Here is a 23,843-nt window from a genome sequence, read left to right as displayed (position 1 = left end):
CTCTCGCGCTCTCTCTCTCTAGCTCTCTCTCTCTCTTCTCTCTTGTCTTGATTCCTTCTGTAACCACTTTCTCTGACCTGATTTCCGCCCTTGCCTCGCTCTCCATTTAGCCGGCCCTTCTCTCCTTTGTTCCGTATGGAAGCTGAGGTATGTCAACCACATGATGTTAGACAAGTGATGGATAAAGACATGTCCCTGTATCTATTGACAGTTGAATCTCTCATTGGAGAGTGTCGATGAGATGACCTTGAGTGTCTGGACACCTTCGTTGTTCTATTGTTGAGCTGCTGTATTCAGATGAAGTTCTGCCATACTGTCTTTGTGCAGCGAGGAGACAAGACGAGGGAAAGGTGCGTCAGATCCGTCTGGATGAGCAATGCTGCACCTCTTCATCGGCAGAACAGAGCATACATACACAGTTGAGCTGAGAACCATTTCATGTACAGTCCTGAAATATCAACCTTGGAGCTATTCAATACATTTCATATCAGGTTAGTTACATTAAATAGTTAACTTTTCCTTCAATAGAAACAAGAAGATATTCAGTTGCTGCCAACATACACATTTTCTGTTTGCTTACCACCTTCACTCCATTCCCCACTTTTCTCCCACTGTACCTGACCTGCAGTGAGCTATTCATCGGGCTAACACACTGCTCCATGCAGGTTCACGGGCAGGGTTGGGGTGTCTAAGCCAGACGGGGAGATAGGGAGTGCACTCCCACGGAGACGGAGAAGGTGGAGGAGGAGGTGGAAGTGGAGGAGGAGAGTAGGAGGAGGAGGGGCAGCATATTGGTTGGATTTGTTCCTTCACGGAGTGTTGCCTCCAGCTGATGAAGCTACTGGGAGGGAGGTTGAGATACTGCAGCCTCTCCTCTCCTAATGGCTGGATAATAACAAGGCTGATGAAGCTACTGGGAGGGAGGTTGAGATACTGCAGCCTCTCCTCTCCTAATGGCTGGATAATAACAAGGCTGATGAAGCTACTGGGAGGGAGGTTGAGATACTGCAGCCTCTCCTCTCCTAATGGCTGGATAATAACAAGGCTGATGAAGCTACTGGGAGGGAGGCTGAGATCCTGCAGCCTCTCCTCTCCTAATGGCTGAATAATAACAAGGCTGATGAAGCTACTGGGAGGGAGGCTGAGATCCTGCAGCCTCTCCTCTCCTAATGGCTGAATAATAACAAGGCTGATGAAGCTACTGGGAGGGAGGCTGAGATCCTGCAGCCTCTCCTCTCCTAATGGCTGAATAATAACAAGGCTGATGAAGCTACTGGGAGGGAGGCTGAGATCCTGCAGCCTCTCCTCTCCTAATGGCTGAATAATAACAAGGTTGATGAAGCTACTGGGAGGGAGGCTGAGATCCTGCAGCCTCTCCTCTCCTAATGGCTGGATAATAACACAGCTGACCAGGGTACACCAGGTCCCTCCATCCCATCACCCGTTCCTCTACCCCTCCCACCAAGACCCAGTCTCTCATCAAAATGAGCCCCATTTACACATGCAGGCAGGGGCCACAGCCCAGCAGCCATTGCAGGAGAGGCCTTATATTGGCTACTGTCAGTATCTCCTTTACAACACAGCTGTTATTACTACAACTCATTTTGGCCTGCACATTGTTGATGATTTCATTTATATTTGCAAGCGTCTGTGTTGGGACGTTATGTGTATTAGGTTATAACTAATATAACGGCATTCTTTATGCAGCCTGCCACATACCCACACTGTCTACCTCTACTATCTATCTGGAGTAGATCATTTGAAGATGTTTCAGACGTATAAAGGGAAAATCATCATTTCATTTCTCCCCTTTAGTAGTACATAATGAGCTGCTACAGTTTATATTGCTTTGTTAGTTTCCGTGCTGTTTGCTGGTGTTATGAAACACATTTACTGGGTGCGTGCATGTGGTCTCCCTCTGTGAATTTTGACATTTGCGTCGGTTGGTTGTGGAGTGGGGTCTAATTTATTCTCCGGTTCACGTCTCGTCTACCGTGACAATCATATCATCTGTGAGCGGAGCTCGTCTCGCTGTGTTTTGTCTCGGCTGAAAGGAGGCCATTTGCCACTAATGTCCCCCCTGGTCACGGGTCTGAGACAATGCCACAGCACTTACCTGAAAACCTGTTTATTTTGCTCTAGCATTTGCTATTGTTGGCTGTGTTTATGTTCACAAAGTGGCGGCCTCTGCTTACACAATCACTACTCTGCCAAAGTGTGCTACACACACTCAGACTCACAAACAATACCAACACGCTCACACACTCCCTCTGCTGGCCATGCTGCCTCTTTGTCCTCCTCCCGTCCTCTCGTCTTTCTCTATTGTCTGCTGTCCCCCCCTGCTGAGACATCTGCTCCGCACCACAAACTCAGCAGCACGGCCCTGTTGCCATGGAAACAGAGGAGGGCCCAACCACCCCCCACCACAGTTCTACCACTCGAGCTCTATGATTGGTCCAGGCAGTCCTAATGAAGCGGGGTTTGGCTGGGGTTGTAGGTCATCTGTAGAGAGGCACCTCGGCTGCGTTTTAATCAGCTGTTGACCCCCGGCATAATGAAATGGAGGTCAGGCAAGGGGTTAATAAAGCCTGCTCTGACTGACAGCTGGGTTCGTAATGGGGGAGTCGGGGAGGGATAAAGAGAGATGGAGGGAGTGAGAGAGAGAGAAGGAAAGGGAGAGTGCAATGGCGGGAGGGGGAGGGTAGAGGGTTAAAGGGGACAAGCGATGACAATAGTTGGACGTGCATGTGACCAATGGAAAGTGAAAGGTCAATATGGCGGGGTTGTTTGCTCATTGTCTCCTGGGTTACAGGGAGAGGGAGATGGAGACAGGGAGGCCCCCCCTTCTCCCCCCCTTCTCCACTTTGGGGGGTTTAGGCCAGGGTTATTCATATTTATTGCGTCGGAGTGTTGCCGTCTGAGGTGCTGCATCATGCCACGCTGCGGGGGGGGGGGGCGAGCTGCACCGAGAGGAGGGGGAGAGAAGGAGGAGGAGAGGGGGATCCAAAGTGAGGGAGGGAGGAGTTTGCACAGGGACACTGGGGCACTTCACTCAGTGGGGTCTCCCTCACCACTGACCTTCCCCTGCTAGGACCACTAGGAAGTAGATCAACAGAAGTGACCCATACCCCCAATAGATGGATGGCTGTCAATAACAAGTCTAACAAGTCTAATAACAAGTCTAATAACAACAGTCGTTGCCATCTCAGTTTATTTCAGTAAATGATGGTGTAGGAAATCAAATATCAAGCTGGGCATAGTTCTAGGCTATGGTTGAGGGGTTAGTATTGGTTTGGAATCAGATGGCCTGGGCTGAAGCAATATGCTGAGGTACTGTAGCACATGTTTTCATTTCAGATGTAAAATGCATGTCTTTGATCTCCAGTGATTTCTAAATGGCTGCAAATTGCTTCTCATTCTCTCTAATATTCCATATCTGTTTGCAAACCCCTCGAGAGTCCCCCTTGTCAGTGTACACTTTGCTTAACTTGAAAAGGTACACATAAAATACTTCCGTTTATAGATTCTTCCTTTTCATCTGTTTTGATCTATATTGCAACTGGCGCATTGCAATGGGGACCAAATTAGTAAACATTCTAGATGTTATTTTTACCATATGTTTTAGACAGAATATTTGCATTGAAATTCTTGTATGTCCTCCTGGTATAATCACTGTAAAACCAGATCAGGTGATTCTATCGTAGTCTTATATGTCAAGCAAACTGAGTTCGGACACAAAGTCTCAGCAGAGACGGAAGAGGAAGCGAGATATCCCACTCCCTGGTTTTGTCTGGTTACATTACAGTCAATGAACTACGCAGACCAGACCCAGCTGCTATCACATTGGTGTCTATGGGAGATCCACCCATGTTAAGCAGACCAGAACTGACCATTTTTTTCAATGGTAAACAGCCTGAGTGAACTATCTTTATTCATCCACCATCTTTGGTCTCACCTCACCTCACGGCACCACCATATCCCAACTCATCATCCCTGAACCAAGCTACACTTCCACACTAAGGACACAAAAGGTGACCCTTCCTTTCTCCAACACTAGGGAGCACTGTGCCCCATTCACCATTCACATCATGGCACCTGACTGACACACAGTTCCCTTCTCCTCATCTCAGAGAAATTGAAGTGATTTCATGCTCCTCTCTCAGGACTGGAGATAGAAACTCTGCTATGGCCGGCGTGTTCCCATCTATTAGTGCGTCAACAATACACAGGTTTCTACCTCAGAGGCTGTCGAAGACGTGTTCTGCTGCTGCTTACCTCTCCTCGCTGCCGAGACGACCGACCACCTCCACCAATTAGGCCGACTGTCAGTGTGGTTGAGAGATCTGTCTGTAATTAGCTAGCTAGCTTCGCCTGCCTGCCTGCCTGCCCACTGTTATACCTCATTAAAACAGAGACTTCTCCATCACACCATTAGGATGACTCTACTCTCACATCATCAATGCTGTTAACTAGTGCAACTAGCATCCTATCTAGAGGCTATTTGCCATGAACCTCCATATTATCATTGACTTGTATTATCATTTTCCGGCCTCTTGTGTGAAGTTATGGATTTTTATGGCCAGATATTGATGTGGACATAATGATATAGCGATGCTGTTTAGTAGCTCATATGGTATGGCGTAGTGAGCACACTGAGCTGTGTGTGTGTGTGTGTGTGTGTGTGTGTGTGTGTGTGTGTGTGTGTGTGTGTGTGTGTGTGTGTGTGTGTGTGTGTGTGTGTGTGTGTGTGTGTGTGTGTGTGTGTGTGTGTGTGTGTGTGTGTGTGTGTGTGTGTGCATGCCCGCACTGTGCACAATAAGCCTTTCAACAGAACAACTACTGAGGTTGCTGCAGCTCCACAGACAGACTATTGTCAAGGTGATTACAGGCCTCACAGTAGATCTGATTTAGGGGGGAACCACGGCAACCAGTTGTGCCCTTGATTCAAGGTGACAGCAGGGTGTCACTGCAGTTTTAATGGCCATAGCTAGGCAGGGGTTGTGACAGCAGTGTCACTGTGTCATCCACAGAGCCATCAGGTCATGGTGGGGTAGATTTTGACTGTTTTCTGTGGACAGCAGTCACTGATGTAAGGCCCAACTGAACCTCAGGACAGGGCAAGGAATAAAGAGATTGGAGAAAGATAGAGGATTGTTAGAGAGGCGATATGGTAGACATAAACTAACCAAGGCGGTTAGGGGGAAAGGGAAAGAGGACTGAGAGTAAATACACAGGGTACAAAACATTAAGAACACCTTCCTAATATTGAGTTGCACCCCCCCCTTTTGCCCCCAGAACATCCCTGTCTCCTCCTCTTCATCTACACTGGTTGATTGGATTTAACAGCTGACATCAATAAGGGATCATAGCTTTCACCTGGATTCACCTGGTCAGTCAATGTCATGGAAAGAGCAGGTGTTCCTAATGTTTTGTACACTCAGTGTATACTGTGTGTGTGTGTGTGTGTGTGTGTGTGTGTGTGTGTGTGTGTGTGTGTACATGCCTGCGTGTGTGTGTGTGTGAGAGGTGAAAGTGAGTCTCCTCCCTGGTAATGGGGAGTTGCTCTCCAGCTGTGACAGCCCCTCACCTGCACAATCTCCAGGCCGGCTCGGTCCTCCCCTCCTGCTCCGTGGCTCGACGACTCATTGCGAGCTCACAGAACAGGGCTCCGGGCAGCCGAGCGGAAATGGAGGAAAACTCGCCTCCCTGCGGACCTGGCATCCTTTCACTCCCTCCTCTCTACATTTTCCTCTTCTGTCTCTGCTGCTAAAGCCACTTTCTACCACTCTAAATTCCAAGCATCTGCCTCTAACCCTAGGAAGCTCTTTGCCACCTTCTCCTCCCTCCTGAATCCTCCTCCCCCTCCCCCCCCCTCCTCCCTCTCTGCAGATGACTTCGTCAACCATTTTGAAAAGAAGGTCGACGACATCCGATCCTCGTTTGCTAAGTCAAACGACACCGCTGGTTCTGCTCACACTGCCCTACCCTGTGCTCTGACCTCTTTCTCCCCTCTCTCTCCAGATGAAATCTCGCGTCTTGTGACGGCCGGCCGCCCAACAACCTGCCCGCTTGACCCTATCCCCTCCTCTCTTCTCCAGACCATTTCCGGAGACCTTCTCCCTTACCTCACCTCGCTCATCAACTCATCCTTGACCGCTGGCTACGTCCCTTCCGTCTTCAAGAGAGCGAGAGTTGCACCCCTTCTGAAAAAACCTACACTCGATCCCTCCGATGTCAACAACTACAGACCAGTATCCCTTCTTTCTTTTCTCTCCAAAACTCTCGAACGTGCCGTCCTTGGCCAGCTCTCCCGCTATCTCTCTCAGAATGACCTTCTTGATCCAAATCAGTCAGGTTTCAAGACTAGTCATTCAACTGAGACTGCTCTTCTCTGTATCACGGAGGCGCTCCGCACTGCTAAAGCTAACTCTCTCTCCTCTGCTCTCATCCTCCTAGACCTATCGGCTGCCTTCGATACTGTGAACCATCAGATCCTCCTCTCCACCCTCTCCGAGTTGGGCATCTCCGGCGCGGCCCACGCTTGGATTGCGTCCTACCTGACAGGTCGCTCCTACCAGGTGGCGTGGCGAGAATCTGTCTCCTCACCACGTGCTCTCACCACTGGTGTCCCCCAGGGCTCTGTTCTAGGCCCTCTCCTATTCTCGCTATACACCAAGTCACTTGGCTCTGTCATAACCTCACATGGTCTCTCCTATCAATGCTATGCAGACGACACACAATTAATCTTCTCCTTTCCCCCTTCTGATGACCAGGTGGCGAATCGCATCTCTGCATGTCTGGCAGACATATCAGTGTGGATGACGGACCACCACCTCAAGCTGAACCTCGGCAAGACGGAGCTGCTCTTCCTCCCGGGGAAGGACTGCCCGTTCCATGATCTCGCCATCACGGTTGACAACTCCATTGTGTCCTCCTCCCAGAGCGCTAAGAACCTTGGCGTGATCCTGGACAACACCCTGTCGTTCTCAACTAACATCAAGGCGGTGGCCCGTTCCTGTAGGTTCATGCTCTACAACATCCGCAGAGTACGACCCTGCCTCACACAGGAAGCGGCGCAGGTCCTAATCCAGGCACTTGTCATCTCCCGCCTGGATTACTGCAACTCGCTGTTGGCTGGGCTCCCTGCCTGTGCCATTAAACCCCTACAACTCATCCAGAACGCCGCAGCCCGTCTGGTGTTCAACCTTCCCAAGTTCTCTCACGTCACCCCGCTCCTCCGCTCTCTCCACTGGCTTCCAGTTGAAGCTCGCATCCGCTACAAGACCATGGTGCTTGCCTACGGAGCTGTGAGGGGAACGGCACCTCAGTACCTTCAGGCTCTGATCAGGCCCTACACCCAAACAAGGGCACTGCGTTCATCCACCTCTGGCCTGCTCGCCTCCCTACCACTGAGGAAGTACAGTTCCCGCTCAGCCCAGTCAAAACTGTTCGCTGCTCTGGCACCCCAATGGTGGAACAAACTCCCTCACGACGCCAGGACAGCGGAGTCAATCACCACCTTCCGGAGACACCTGAAACCCCACCTCTTTAAGGAATACCTAGGATAGGATAAAGTAATCCTTCTGACCCCCCCCCCCCCCCCCCCCCCCCCCCCCCCCCTAAAAGATTTAGATGCACTATTGTAAAGTGGTTGTTCCACTGGATGTCATAAGGTGAATGCACCAATTTGTAAGTCGCTCTGGATAAGAGCGTCTGCTAAATGACTTAAATGTAAATGTAAATGTAAATCTCAGGGATCCCCCCCTTCCCCTTCTCCTCTCCTCTCCTCTCTCCCCCTCTTCCTCTCTTCTCTCGTGGAATGACTGAGTGACTGGAGGCCATGGTCGGGCTAATTATCTGTTCCCCCTCCGTTCGCTAGCTGCTCTCGTTATTTCCTGACCAGCTTGCCGGGCCTCGGCCTTGTCCCCTCCACCTCCCCCCATCCTACCCTGTACCCCCCCCCCCCCCCCCCCATCTGTGGCAATTTTTGATGGAGCGGCGTGGCATGCTGTTCCCCGACATCCTAATGCACCAGACCAGTTGGTTTAACAAACACGGCGCTGCCAACCATCTGCCGGCCAAATCTGTCTTCAAATTGCTTTAGTAGCAAACTCAACTTTCTTACCCTCCTCTCCTTTCCACTCCTCTCTCTGTCCTTCAGATATAATGACTTGAAATGGTGGGAGGACAGAGGTTGAGTAAATAAGGGTGATGTTGTGGGTGTCGGGGGGAGATGTTGGATTACACTCACTCGTATTGGAAGAGTTGGAAGACTCTAATATACATGACTGTTGTGGTTGCTGGGGTTACTGTAGATTATGTCTGTCTTTCTGTCAGCTTATCTGTCCACCTTGGGAAGATGAATCTGTCATGTTCATCCTTCCTGTTGACCTACAGACTGAACCTTGGCCTTTTTTCCAATGATTTCTCTCTTTTTCTCCCTCTGTCACGCTGTTGGTCATTCACAGTCTAGGATGGTTGGTTGTATAATAACACAGCTATTACTTTATGATTATTACACAGGTATTGATTATACACAATATCCAATTGACTACCTGGTCCTCTCAATGGGCATTCTAAGATATAGCCTCAAACACCTCACACACACACACACACACACACACACACACACACACACACACACACACACACACACACACACACACACACACACACACACACACACACACACACACACACACACACACACACACACACACACACACACACACACCTCACATCCATCTCTCCTCTTCTATGATGGCGGTGAAGCTGTGATGGTCTGTCCCCATCTCATCATCTCATCTCAGGGTGTGAACAGCCATGCTACCTCACTGGTGTCAATCATTCTCCTGTCCTGCTGTCCACTTACGGCCTGTTCTTCATAGTTCCCATCCCCTACCTTTAGTTTAGTAAAGGAGTGAAGCAGCCCATCTTATTTCCTCCCTTTTGCTCTCGTCTCACATGCAGACTTTCCTATTTTGGTTTCTGATGGTACCGACAGGAGACCTAACAAGTGGTATGTATCACATTCCCCTAAACATCATTATGGACAGAGGGCCTGCTCTGCCAGGGAGGGGAACCAGGTCAGTGATGTCACTCTCTGTGCCAACAGCAGAGACCACACACATGAACAAAGCCGAGCATGTAGAACACACACACACACACCAAATTTACAAAGACACACACACATGCATGAAGTTCATACACAACCGCACATTAGGATAGTATCACTATGAACTCAATGAGCTGACTGAGTCATAAGAGAGAGTGTTCTCCTTTTCTGTCCATCTACTACATAGTGTAGACTCTAGTCCTAGACTCTAGTCCTGGCTGTCAATGGTGGAATCATTAGAAATGTTTTAAATGTTTCACATGGTGAAATTAGCCAATTATAGAGCATTGTGAATGTCCCCACATCCCATCCCCATTCTGACAATCTCAGTCAGGAAGGAACACGTTGACATAGAATAGATGTTTTCTTTCTGCTCATCTGCTTCGAGAACAAAGTATTGTCATTCACAGCCATTTGTAACGGGGGAGAATGAAGCCGTTTCAGCCACTATCCTGTTCCGTTCTCCATTCAGCTTTGAACAGCAGAGTTGGTGGATTGGGAAGCGTCTGGTTAATTTGATGTCTAGGTATTGAACGTGGATGCTCCGCTGGCTGACTTGATTGTATTGTTCACGTGGGGAGTGATTGGGGAGCTCTCTGTGTGAGGCACTGCACTGCAGGAAATTACCTCTGAGGCTGGGGCTGAGGGGCTAAATAGAAAGGAAAGGTGTCCTCCTTTCCTCTCTCTCCCTCCCCCTCTGCTCATACATCGCTCATTGTCCCAAGGTAGTGTGTATGTTCCTGAGGTAGTAGTGTGTATGTTCCTGAGGTAGTAGTGTGTATGTTCCTGAGGTAGTAGTGTGTGTGTTCCTGAGGTAGTAGTGTGTGTGTTCCTGAGGTAGTAGTGTGTGTGTTCCTGAGGTAGTAGTGTGTGTATTCCTGAGGTAGTAGTGTGTGTGTTCCTGAGGTAGTAGTGTGTGTTCCTGAGGTAGCGTGTGTGTTCCTGAGGTAGCGTGTGTGTTCTTGAGGTAGTGTGTGTGTGTGTTCCTGAAGTAGTGTGTATGTTCCTGAGGTAGTAGTGTGTGTGTGTTCTTGAGGTAGTGTGTGTGTTCCTGAGGTAGTGTGTATGTTCCTGAGGTAGTAGTGTGTTTTCCTGAGGTAGTAGTGTGTGTGTTCCTGAGGTAGTGTGTATGTTCCTGAGGTAGTGTGTGTGTTCCTGAGTTAGTAGTGTGTATGTTCCTGAGGTAGTAGTGTGTATGTTCCTGAGGTAGTAGTGTGTATGTTCCTGAGGTAGTAGTGTGTGTGTTCCTGAGGTAGTAGTGTGTATGTACCTGAGGTAGTAGTGTGTGTGTTCCTGAGGTAGTAGTGTGTGTGTTCCTGAGGTAGTAGTGTGTGTGTTCCTGAGGTAGTAGTGTGTGTGTTCCTGAGGTAGTAGTGTGTGTGTGTTCCTGAGGTAGTAGTGTGTGTGTTCTTGAGGTAGTAGTGTGTGTGTGTTCCTGAGGTAGTAGTGTGTCTTCCTGAGGTAGTAGTGTGTGTGTGTTCCCGAGGTAGTGTGTGTGTTCCTGAGGTAGTAGTGTGTGTGTTCTTGAGGTAGTTGTGTGTGTTTGTTCCGGAGGTAGCAGTGTGTCTTCCTGAGGTAGTAGTGTGTGTTCTTGAGGTAGTGTGTATGTTCCTGAGGTAGTAGTGTGTATGTTCCTGAGGTAGCAGTGTGTGTGTGTTCCTGAGGTAGTAGTGTGTGTGTTATCCCGATGTAGTGTGTGTGTGTTCCTGAGGTAGTAGTGTGTGTGTGTTCCCGAGGTAGTGTGTGTGTTCTTGAGGTAGTAGTGTGTGTGTTCTTGAGGTAGTAGTGTGTATGTTCTTGAGGTAGTAGTGTGTGTTCCCGAGGTAGTAGAGTGTGTGTTCCTGAGGTAGTAGTGTGTGTGTTCTTGAGGTAGTGTGTGTGTTCTTGAGGTAGTGTGTGTGTTCCCGAGGTAGTAGTGTGTGTGTTCCTGAGGTAGTAGTGTGTGTGTGTTCCCAAGGTAGTAGTGTGTGTGTTCCTGAGGTAGTAGTGTGTGTCTGTTCCTGAGGTAGTGTGTGTGTTCTTGAGGTAGTAGTGTGTGTGTTCTTGAGGTAGTAGTGTGTATGTTCTTGAGGTAGTAGTGTGTGTTCCCGAGGTAGTAGTGTGTGTGTGTTCCCGAGGTAGTAGTGTGTGTTCCTGAGGTAGTAGTGTGTGTGTTCTTGAGGTAGTGTGTGTGTTCCCGAGGTAGTAGTGTGTGTGTGTTCTCAAGGTAGTGTGTGTGTTCCTGAAGTTGTAGTGTGTGTGTTCCCGAGGTAGTAGTGTGTGTTCCCGAGGTAGTAGTGTGTATGTTCCTGAGGTAGTAGTGTGTGTGTTCCTGAGGTAGTAGTGTGTGTGTGTTCCCAAGGTAGTGTGTGTGTTCCTGAAGTTGTAGTGTGTGTGTTCTTGAGGTAGTAGTGTGTGTTCCCGAGGTAGTAGTGTGTATGTTCCTGAGGTAGTAGTGTGTGTGTTCCTGAGGTAGTAGTGTGTGTGTTCCTGAGGTAGTAGTGTGTGTTCCCGAGGTAGTAGTGTGTGTTCCCGAGGTAGTAGTGTGTATGTTCCTGAGGTAGTAGTGTGTGTGTTCCTGAGGTAGTAGTGTGTGTGTTCCTGAGGTAGTAGTGTGTGTGTTCCTGAGGTAGTAGTGTGTGTGTTCCTGAGGTAGTAGTGTGTGTGTTCCTGAGGTAGCAGTGTGTGTGTGTTTCCGAGGTAGTGTGTGTGTTCCTGTATTGTGCACCTGCGGATCACACCTTTATTTTAGGCCTAGACATCCCTTTGTTGTAGCAAACTGTGTCTTGGATGCAATGCTATAAAAAAATATATATTTAGCTGTATCAGTGTGTAGAATTAGGGGCTGGGGTAGAGGGACTTACTAACTGACTACAGTGTCCTTGTTTTATCCCTGCCTTGCCTGTGTGATAACTCCTGATTCCTATGGGTGGATCTCGTGCTCGAGGGCTGATCCCTTTGTGTTAGCATGAGTTATTCCTAAAAATGAATTTCATCTTTCAATAATTTCTCCTCTTTTGCTCGCCCTCCCTCCTTATTTCTAAAATGTTTTTCCCGTCTCTTCTCTGAGCGTCCATTTCTGTGCACAAAGGCGTGTGTGTGTGTTTATTGTGTCTCTCCTGTCTTCTCCCTCTTTCTAATCCTGCTCTAGCTCTTTAACATGCTGCGTCGGGTTGTATTTTTACTAACATTTTCTCCCTCTCTTTTTTCTTCATTTTCCTGCCTTCCTGAAATGTCTGCAATAGAAGGTCATGTTAGGCTGCTTATCGCTACCTTTCACGTTTCTTCCGTTAACCAAGGCGTGCAGGTGTTTGCATTCCAAATGAGCACTCTGTCTGACATGCAAATGAATTAGTCTGAATTATGCATTTCGCCATTTAGTAACATAACACAGCTCAGGGCCGCTGGAACAAACACAGCAGACACCGTCTGAGTCAGAGGAGAGGAGGACAGGGACGCCATTTTGGAGATTCTGCCACTAGCAATTCCTCTGACCCAGGATGTAGGTTAAGCTGTAGGGGAGTGTGGGGTAAATTAAGCCAAAGAATTAATGTAATCCACACTTGTTTCGAGGAATCATACGCAAAATGTATAATTTGACCAAATATTTAGGAAGAGATAATTTCATGGAGTCTGTAAAGGAAGAAACCACATGGAAAAAGTGGGAAGCAAGTTAGGTCCAAAAAACTGATTTGAATCAAGTCAAATGTATGACATGATGCTTGTATCTAAACCAAAGTACATCATTTTAAGATTGTTCTATACATCAGTTGGGGTCTCTATAAGTGTCAATATTAGGTCCTAAACCTAGCATGAAAGTGCATCCTTATAAGTGTGTTGGCTAATATAGTCAAAATATTTGCCTTGGGGTAAGTTGAGCCGTTGGCCATGGGGTGAGTTGAGCCAACGGCAAGTTGATTTGAAGTGTTTTCTTCCCAGCTGTAATGCAAGGCATTTTCACTGGGATATGAGGAAACAACAGAGCTTGGCCTATGTTAAAAGTGTTTGTTAGGCCTCCCGGGTGGCGCAGTGGTCTAGGGCACTGCATCGCAGTGCTAACTGCGCCACCAGAGTCTCTGGGTTCGCGCCCAGGCTCTGTCGCAGCCGGCCGCGACCGGGAGGTCCGTGGGGCGACGCACAATTGGCATAGCGTCGTCCGGGTTAGGGAGGGTTTGGCCGGTAGGGATATCCTTGTCTCATCGCGCTCCAGCGACTCCTGTGGCGGGCCGGGCGCAGTGCGCGCTAACCAAGGGGGCCAGGTACACGGTGTTTCCTCCGACACATTGGTGCGGCTGGCTTCCGGGTTGGAGGCGCGATGTGTTAAGAAGCAGTGCGGCTTGGTTGGGTTGTGCTTCGGAGGACGCATGGCTTTCGACCTTCGTCTCTCCCGAGCCCGTACGGGAGTTGTAGCGATGAGACAAGATAGTAATTACTAGCGATTGGATACCACGAAAATTGGGGAGAAAATGGGATAAAAAAAAAAAATAAAAAAAAAAAATAAAAAAAGTGTTTGTTAGGTGTTAAGCCTGTATTAAAATGATTAAAAGACAAAACATCTATTGTGATTGTGTTTAAGAAATGTAGTGGTATTGTTTCATTCAGTACAGAAATGTGTAGGGGGCTTAACTTACCCTGTCCTGCCGCTCAACTTATCCCATACCTATTGTTCCAAGAGACAACTTTTTAAAGATGTTTTCAAAACTGTAATGTTTACATGAATTCTGATTATTTCCAGGGATACACAACATCCTGAAATATATGTAGATATCTTTGTTAGAAAGTATACTATATTTCCCTTGATGGAGTGATACTGAATGTATAAAATGGCTCAACTTACCCCACTCTCCCCTATGTGTGTGGCTTTCACACCCACAGAGATACAGTAGATCGTTCATAGTCCATAGAGTGGACAGATACAGTAGATCGTTCATAGTCCATAGAGTGGACAGATACAGTAGATCGTTCATAGTCCATAGAGTGGACAGATACAGTAGATCGTTCATAGTCCATAGAGTGGACAGATACAGTAGATCGTTCATAGTCCATAGAGTGGACAGATACAGTAGATCGTTCATAGTCCATAGAGTGGACAGATACAGTAGATCGTTCATAGTCCATAGAGTGGACAGATACAGTAGATCGTTCATAGTCCATAGAGTGGACAGATACAGTAGATCATTCATAGTCCATAGAGTAGACAGATACAGTAGATCGTTCATAGTCCATAGAGTGGACAGATACAGTAGATCGTTCATAGTCCATAGAGTGGACAGATACAGTAGATCGTTCATAGTCCATAGAGTGGACAGATACAGTAGATCGTTCATAGTCCATAGAGTGGACAGATACAGTAGATCGTTCATAGTCCACAGAGTGGACAGATACAGTAGATCGTTCATAGTCCATAGAGTGGACAGATACAGTAGATCGTTCATAGTCCATAGAGTGGACAGATACAGTAGATCGTTCATAGTCCACAGAGTGGACAGATACAGTAGATCGTTCATAGTCCATAGAGTGGACAGATACAGTAGATCGTTCATAGTCCATAGAGTGGATAGATACAGTAGGAGTTAATGCTTCAGTATGGAGTAGCTCCATGGTTTGGGATGTGATCAAGGAACTTGTGTGTGTTCATATGAGGAGTTAATATCCAGCTTTACTGTCTGCCTTCCTCGGCTCTGTGTTCAGTAGACAGAGAGAGCCGTTGAGGAGACCCAAGCCCCCTGGATCTCCAAGGGGAGCCCCTGTCCCCGTCTACCCCCTCATGGTGGTCCCAGGTGGGGCCGGGGGTGCTTGTTAGTCCCCCTGGGGGTAGGATAACCCCTGACCAGGAGCCCCCAGCTAATGAAGGAGTGAGCGAATGATTGGAAGGAGGGGTAAATTATGGATGGGGTTTAGAGGAGAGGTGTGACCTTTGTTCACAGCATGTCACTCTCAGCTGATGAGATGTATGTGTGTCAGCTGTTTAAGGCTAGTGTGTACTCAGCCAACATAAAGACAAAGAAAAGAGTTCAGACGCATAAAACTGAATTTTCCGTCTCTTCCATTGAAGCAAACAAGCAAAAGAAAAGGGACCTGCAGTACCGGGGTACTGGCCAGACTGAATTGGAGAGTGGATTAATGTCAAGTCCCATTAGCTTCCATCCACTGCTAAAGCGTTGTCTCCTAGACCTACCATCACTCACTGCTTAGACACAGAAATGAGAGATAAACATGTCATTCTTCTTCTGCATGGTTTCCTTTGTCTCTCAGATGAACTATGAGCCATCTGCTGCCAGACTGACATGTACACATATGCAAAAGTATGTGGACACCCCTTCAAATTAGTGGATTTGGCTATTTCAGCAACACCCGTTGCTGACAGGTGTATAAAATCGAGCACACAGTCACGCAATCTCTATAGACAAACATTGGCAGTAGAATGGCCTTACTGAAGAGCTCAGGGACTTTCAACGTGGTACCGTGATAGGATGCCACCTTTCCAACAAGTCAGTTTGTCAAATTTCTGCCCTACTAGAGCTGCCCCGGTCAACTGTTAGTGCTGTTATTGTGAAGTGGAAACGCTCAGTCGCAAAGTGGTGGGCCACACAAGCTCACAGAACGGGATCACCAAGTGCTGTAGCGCATAACAATCGCCTGTCCTCGGTTGCAACACTCACTACCGAGTTCCAAACTGCCTCTGAACTCAATGTCAGCACAACAACTGTTTGTCGGCAGCTTCATGAAATGAGTTTCCATGGCCGAGCAGCCGCACGCAAGCCAAGTGTGCAATGCCAACCGTCGGCTGGAGTGGTGTAAAAACTCAAAATTCACTTCATTTCAAAATAAGGTACAGAAGTGAAGTGAAACTTCCAGAAGCTGTTAAATGAGGGCCAGGTTGACAGGATGGGTAGTGTAATGTATAAGTACACATGAATTACAAGTAAGTACCCCTCAAGATAAACTTAATTTTAACTAGTAAAATCCTGTATAATGCCTAGTAATTACATTGTACTTAGGCAAACATTACTATGCTTTGAAATAGTTTATTTTTCCACATATCCAAGTTAACCCAGATGGTTCACTTTATTTTGGTGGTAAGTGCTAGCAATTATGTTGAGTGAAGATATATTTTCAACAGTGGATATTTATGGTTAAGTAATTAGAGCCTATTGAGCAGAATCTCTCAGACACCCAAGACACCCACAGCCTTTGTAACAGTTGTTACTGAATCGAATAAAGCTGAGAAGAAACGAAACACTAAGTTGGTGAATTTAGTGGAAACCATCCCATTTATAACAAGCACGGTAACAAGCATTCATTGTTACACCTTTGCAATTACAGAACGCAATACTTGTTAGTGTAATAGTCAGTTAAGAACAAATTCTTATTTACAAAGACGGCCTACCCCGGCCAAACCCAGACGACGCAGGGCCAATTGTGCGCCGCCCTATGGGACTCCCAATCACGGCCAGATGTGATACAGCCTGGACATGAACCAGGGACTGTACTGACGCCTCTTGCACTGAGATGCAGTGCCTTAGACCGCTGCGCCACTAGGGAGTGAAGTTTTACCTAAATATACCCAAATTTTCCGCACTGATCATGATGGAACTGTGTGATGACAAGTGCCAAGTCTTGCGCCATGCGTCAAGTTCAAAGTAACGGTTTGAGCTCCATAATGATTTAATAAGCCTACATTTTTATTTTTACTACAATTTCTATTTGGCCTTCATTAAATAGTATATAAAGGTAGGCTAAATCAAATGATGTAATGGAATGATAAGAATGTAGGGAAGGGAAAGAAGACTAAATTGGCAGTTAAATATACGTGGTTATTAGGCTACTTACGGTCACTACCGATAGTGGCTAATAATATTTAACATAGGCTATAGCCTATAAATTGAAGGGAACAGAAAAAGTTGGGACATATGATTAAAACATTCTAGAGCACAAAGGTTACATTTGGTGTGACTTTTTGCCTTGTCATCCAATTTGGCTTGCGTCTCCACATTTAATAATGTGGAGCATAATGGCACAGCATTTCATACTTCACTGTAGGAAATGGGCATACATACCTGTCATGTTGATATTGTCACACCCTGATTTGTTTCACCTGTCCTTGTGCTTTTCTCCACCCCTCTCCAGGTGTCGCACATCTTCCCAATTATCCCCTGTGTATTTATACCGGTGTTCTCTGTCTGTTTGTTGCCAGTGTTTTTCCTGTCAGCTCCTATCGTTTCCCAGCATCTCATTTCTCGTCCTCCTGGTTTTTGACCTTGGCCTGTCCTGACCCTGTACCTGCCCGCCTGACCTCTGTCCCTGAGCCTGCCTGCCGTCCTGTACCTTTGCTCCACCTCTGGATTACTGAACTCTGCGTGTCCCTGATTCTGCCTGCCGTCCTGTACCTTTGCCTTACCCTGGATTATCGACCCCTGCCTGCCTTGACCTGTCTTTGCCTGCCCCTGTTGCTACAATAAACATTGTTACTTCGACAGTCTGCATCTGGGTCTTACCTTGATTCCTGATAGATATGCTTTTCAGGTCCCTTCCATATGACTGGTATCTAGAACAATTATAATTCAGCCTATATTTACAATCTCCTTACACAAACAGATTACTCATGTACCTAGGTCTTATCAAAAGCTCTTATCATATCAATGTATAAATTACAGTGCATGGAGAATGCTGTTATTTTTATCTGAAAAAAGAAAGTAGATGTTTTTTCCACTTGGAACCGGCAGGTTCGCTCGACCTTATTCATGGTTTCCTCGCTCATTAAGGTGGTGGATTATTTGACAAATACTATATTTGGCTACAGAAGTGCCATTTCTTAATGATCTCTGCAGCTTCCGTAAAAAAACTAATCCTGTGAAATGACGTCAACACATACTGGAGGAGTTACTGGCTAGCTACAAGTGGCTAGCTTAGCTAACGAACTAGCTATTCGGTCGCGGCGTGCATGACCAGAAAGACGTCAATGAACCATCAAAAACACACCCCATTTCTGTTATAAAATTGAAAAATAGGAGTTTTTTTGTGCCTAAAGTCGACCGTTAAAGCTAATTTCCTGCAAATGTTTTTTTGTTGCCATTGCTTATTATGTGTTCATAGGCTATATTGGGGTCGGCGAATCGACCTGTTCTGAATATTGAGGGGGATGTTTCCCCATCCCTCGTGGCAACTTTGTCTAGGATTTACACGAGCGTAACTCGGGTCTGAATTTCCGCCATTGTGTAAATGTCTTTCCCTGAAGATGCTAACAAACTGTAACAAAGGAATACAACATATGGACATTCTAATTAGTGGCAGCTGTAGTTCTATACATTCAGAACATTAATCTTGAAATCTAAGTTACACCCCCACATCCTTTGTTTCTCCTACCTGCATCCAAGGCTGTGTATGTTTTATGGGGTCCTTAAATACACAGGGTGCTTTAGACGTGTGCTGCTGGAGTTTCCTTTGGCGTATTATAGGCTCTTAACGCTAAATGGGATATTTCACTCTTCACAAATCCTTTGTTGCCCAGAAATGGACTAAAAATGGTGATTGGGATTTAATGTCCTGCCAATGTCTCAGCCTGTTGGACACCAGGCCTGCTTACCTTGTTTTGTTCCACAAAAGCCTTTTGTCTCAAGCTCTTGCTCTGATCCATTTTCCAGAGCTGAGTGGGAGAAAGAAATGCCACCTGCCACTGCATTATCTTAGCTACACTCACACTTGCACACAGACCTTCCTCCCACCTCGCTGTGACAATAAGTGTTAACGCTGCCCACTGTAGCTCTGGTCTCCCTAGCGACTAGGCTGCCATAATGGGTGAGCTCAGAACGATGGCGTGCCGTCCAGGCTCGGTACCGCCACGGAAACATGCCTGTCTCCAATTCTATCTGGCGGTGCCAGTTTGGCCAGGTGCCAGAGGGGGGTTGGCATGCACCCGGTGGTGAGCTGCGGATGGCGATAGCTACCTGCTGGGTGTCCACGCAGAGATATTCAGAGGGAGAGAGAACGGGAGAACGAGGTAGAAAGGAGTAGGGGAAGAATGTGTCTGACAGAGGAGAGAATGGAAAGGGGGCAGTGATTAGGGAGAGAGGACTGAGTGGTAAATGGGGGATGAGGAGGCTGAAAGAGTTAGAGAGAGGCTTAAATGTCTGTGGAGATCCTTCCATGGCCGATATGGAAGCTGGGTTATAGGGGTGGAGCTGGGCTATAGGGGTGGGGTCATATGGGTGGAGCTGGGGTTATAATGGTGTAACTGGGGTTATAGGGGTGGAGCTGGGGTTATAGGGGTGGAGCTGGGGTTATATGGGTGGAGCTGGGGTTATAATGGTGTAACTGGGGTTATATGGGTGGAGCTGGGGTTATAATGGTGGAACTGGGGTTATAGGGGTGGAGCTGGGGTTATAGGGGTGGGTGTAGTTAGGACTAGATATGGGGCTGAAAGTATAGTTAGGACTAGAGCTAGGGCTGAAAGTATAGTTAGGACTAGAGCTAGGGCTGAGGGTATAGTTAGGACTAGAGCTAGGGCTGAAAGTATAGTTAGGACTAGAGTTAGGGCTGAAAGTATAGTTAGGACTAGAGTTAGGGCTGAAAGTATAGTTAGGACTAGAGCTAGGGCTGATGGTATAGTTAGGACTAGAGCTAGGGCTGAGGGTATAGTTAGGACTAGAGCTAGGGCTGATGGTATAGTTAGGACTAGAGCTAGGGCTGAGGGTATAGTTAGGACTAGAGCTAGGGCTGATGGTATAGTTAGGACTAGAGCTAGGGCTGAGGGTATAGTTAGGACTAGAGTTAGGGCTGAAAGTATAGTTAGGACTAGAGCTAGGGCTGATGGTATAGTTAGGACTAGAGCTAGGGCTGAGGGTATAGTTAGGACTAGAGTTAGGGCTGAAAGTATAGTTAGGACTAGAGCTAGGGCTGATGGTATAGTTAGGACTAGAGCTAGGGCTGAGGGTATAGTTAGGACTAGAGTTAGGGCTGAAAGTATAGTTAGAACTAAAGTTAGGGCTGAGGGTATAGTTAGGACTAGAGCTGGGGCTGATGGTATAGTTAGGACTAGAGCTGGGGCTTAGGCTGGCGTGGAAGGAGAGTATGGCCTCTTTGTCAATTGCATACTCCTCTCTCATCACCTCCTTCTCAAAAGGGAACCTCTGGCTTTCTCATCCAATGGGAGAAGGAGGTGAGTAGAGATGACGTGGGGAGTATGCAATTAAAAAAAGGCCCTTGAGAGAGAAGAGTTGATTCTGTGTTACCTCTCTCTCTCTCTCTCTCTCTCTCTCTCTCCTGTCCCCTCTGCAATGGCAGCTGCTCCTAACAGGTGCGTGGCTACCTCCAGGCAGATGGTCAGAGAAATGAGGTAGTTGGCAGGTTACTTCACACAGCCTTTCTTTTGCCCCACACACACACACACACACACACACACACACACACACACACACACACACACACACACACACACACACACACACACACACACACACACACACACACACACACACACACACACACAGAACATAAGTGAGAGGGGGGAGGTTGGCGAGGTAGAGGAAGAGACGGTGAAGTAATAGAGGACATAAAGATAGAAGGAGAGAAATAGGAAAGAAAGGTCCATTGTTGCCTAATTTTTTGAATCTCCCAAGTGGTATTGCATTAAGGTACACTACATGGCCAGAAGTATGTGGACACCCCTTCAGATTAGTGGATTAAGCTATTTCAGCCACACCTGTAGGTGTATAAAATCGAGCACACAGCCATGCGATCTCCAAACATTGGCATAGAAACATTGGCAGTAGAATGTGTTAGACTGAAGAGCTCAGTGACTTTCAACGTAGCACCGTCATAGGATGCCACCTTTCCAAGTCAGTTTGTCAGATTTCTGCCCTGTTAGAGCTGCCCCGGTCAACTTTAAGGGCTGTTATTGTGAAGTGGAAACACTCAGCCCGCGAAGTGGTAGGCCACACAAGCTCACAGAATTGGACCGCCGAGTGCTGTAACGCGTAACGCATAAAAATCGCCTGTCCTCGGTTGCAAAACTCACTACCGAGTTCCAAATTGCCTCTGGAAGCAACGTCAGAATAAGAACTCTTTGTCGGGGGCTTCATCAATTGGGTTTCCATGCCCGAGGAGGAATAATGGTCTGGGGCTGTTTTTCATGGTTCGGACTAGGCCCCTTAGTTCCATTGAAGGGAAATCTTAACGCTACACCATACAATGATTCCAACTTTGTGGCAAAAGTTTGGGGAAGGCCCAACATCAGTGCCTGACCTCACTAATGCGCTTGTGGCTGAATGAAAGCAAGTCCATGCAGCAATGTTCCTAATTCTAGTGGAAAGCCTTCCCAGAAGAGTGGAGGCTGTTATAGCAGCAAAGGGGGGACCAACTCCATATACATGGCAATTATTTTGGAATGAGATGTTTGACGAGCAGGTGTCCACATACTTTTCGCCATGTAGTGTAAAGCTACTCTCAACAATATCCCCACTATTCCCCCTGGAACATAACCACTCATTTCTCAGCTAAAAATCATCATATTCTCACAACCCAGAACGATGAATTTGCTTCCAACCTGGATTTCTCTATATGCTGTGTATTATACCAGACTAGCGTACAATTCAAACCTTGCTTGCGGATTTCAGATGATATTCAGGCTGGTCCTATCCATGATTTTCCATAGAGGGGGAAAAGCGGGGAGGATGGCCCAGTGATGTGTACCTGCTTCGACGGCCCTGTACTGGGGGTTAGCCTGAATGATGTGTGTGTGTGTGTGTGTGGACCATATAAAAATGCTGCAGGCATTGGCATTGGCTTTGCTGGGTCGTGGGGCCCTGTGACAGTGCACACACACACTCATAAACCCATTGCCCCCTCCCCATACACACACTGGGCACATCTGGGGCACGTGAGCAGACATCTGCCAGGGTCTCACCCGTAGGGGAATCCGGAATACTAATGACCTATCTCTGTGCCCGTCTCTGCTCCACTGCTTTACAAATGAGAGAGAGCGAGAACTGCCAACAGTATTAGAAAATATATATATTTTCTTTGTAAAAAAACACTTTCCTTTAAGGAGTCATAAAAATGTTTTGAAAGTACTTACATGGAAGGAGGCAGCAGGAAATGGTTCAAAATGGTTCATTTGTGTGGCTTTTATAAAGTAAGTATTTCCCTTGTAATCATTCCTGAACCATTCATTCATGAAGGTCATTCCTAATGACATATCGTCGTTGTTGTTGTTTCTACAGGTCCTGATAGAGGGGGGCTTTGGAGAAATTACCACAGAGATAGCCGAGGCCCATGAGTTCTACTATGCTGAGGACTACCACCAGCAGTACCTCAGCAAGAACCCCCGTGGATACTGTGGCCTGAGCGGCACTGGAGTCTCCTGTCCAATAGGACTCAAGAAATAACCACCTCTGTCCAATAGGGAATGACCACCAACCTATCCGATTGGCTAGTTTTGTTTGACAAGTCTATTTTCCATTAATTGAAATGGAAGTTGCCTTAATTCCGATGCAGTAATGAAGCATATTCAGGGTTTATATAAAAACAGTTCATATCTAAGTCTTATTTCAAATGCTTTGGTAATCAATCACTACAAACTTAAATGAAAGCACATTGTCTTGTTTCAATCAAATCACCCCGAGTATGTACCCCAGTATGTACCAGTATGTACCCCCAGTATGTACCAGCATGTACCTCAGTATGTACCAGTATGTACCCCCAGTATGTACCAGTATGTACCTCAGTATGTACCAGTATGTACCCCCAGTATGTACCAGTATGTACCTCAGTATGTACCAGTATGTACCAGTATGTACCAGTATGTACCCCCAGTATGTACCAGTATGTACCTCAGTATGTACCAGTATGTACCCCCAGTATGTACCAGTATGTACCTCAGTATGTACCAGTATGTACCCCCAGTATGTACCAGTATGTACCTCAGTATGTACCAGCATGTACCTCAGTATGTACCAGTATGTACCCCCAGTATGTACCAGTATGTACCTCAGTATGTACCAGTATGTACCTCAGTATGTACATCAGATTGAACTCTATGGGGTGTTGGTGGATTAAATTATTAAAATGCGTGTTGATGTTTGACTGGTTCCTTTGTGGGGTGTTTGACTGGTTCCTTTGTGGGGTGTTTGACTGGTTCCTTTGTGGGGTGTTTGACTGGTTCCTTTGTGGGGTGTTTGACTGGTTCCTTTGTGGGGTGTTTGACTGGTTCCTTTGTGAGGTGTTTGACTGGTTCCTTTGTGGGGTGTTTGACTGGTTCCTTTGTGGGGTGTTTGACTGGTTCCTTTGTGGGGTGTTTGACTGGTTCCTTTGTGGGGTGTTTGACTGGTTCCTTTGTGGGGTGTTTGACTGGTTCCTTTGTGGGGTGTTTGACTGGTTCCTTTGTGGGGTGTTTGACTGGTTCATTTGTGGGGTGTTTGACTGGTTCATTTGTGGGGTGTTTGACTGGTTCCTTTGTGGGGTGTTTGACTGGTTCCTTTGTGGGGTGTTTGACTGGTTCCTTTGTGGGGTGTTTGACTGGTTCCTTTGTGGGGTGTTTGACTGGTTCCTTTGTGGGGTGTTTGACTGGTTCCTTTGCGGGGTGTTTGACTGGTTCCTTTGCGGGGTGTTTGACTGGTTCCTTTGCGGGGTGTTTGACTGGTTCCTTTGCGGGGTGTTTGACTGGTTCCTTTGCGGGGTGTTTGACTGGTTCCTTTGTGGGGTGTTTGACTGGTTCCTTTGTGGGGTGTTTGACTGGTTCCTTTGTGTGGTG

General features: G+C 47.1%; 1 protein-coding gene across 2 annotated transcripts in view; it reads left to right on the top strand.

Annotated features, from left to right (window-relative positions):
• LOC120024546 (mitochondrial peptide methionine sulfoxide reductase-like) overlaps positions 1-22,811 on the top strand; it is a 99,980-nt gene extending 77,169 nt beyond the window's left edge. Inside the window, exon 6 of one of the 2 annotated variants that reach the window (XM_038968828.1) lies at positions 22,315-22,811. In XM_038968828.1, the coding sequence (XP_038824756.1) occupies positions 22,315-22,479 (165 nt within the window). In that variant the 3' untranslated portion in view covers positions 22,480-22,811. Of the gene's footprint in view, positions 1-17,291; positions 17,415-22,314 lie in introns of those variants that run through there. The other variant, XM_038968829.1, reaches the window with a different exon arrangement.
• Positions 22,812-23,843: the final 1,032 nt, after the last annotated feature.

This window comes from Salvelinus namaycush, chromosome 29, assembly GCF_016432855.1.
Source record: "Salvelinus namaycush isolate Seneca chromosome 29, SaNama_1.0, whole genome shotgun sequence".
NCBI lineage: Eukaryota > Metazoa > Chordata > Actinopteri > Salmoniformes > Salmonidae > Salvelinus > Salvelinus namaycush.
Note: the sequence above shows the minus strand (reverse complement) of the source record. Positions and strands in the feature narration are given on the sequence as shown.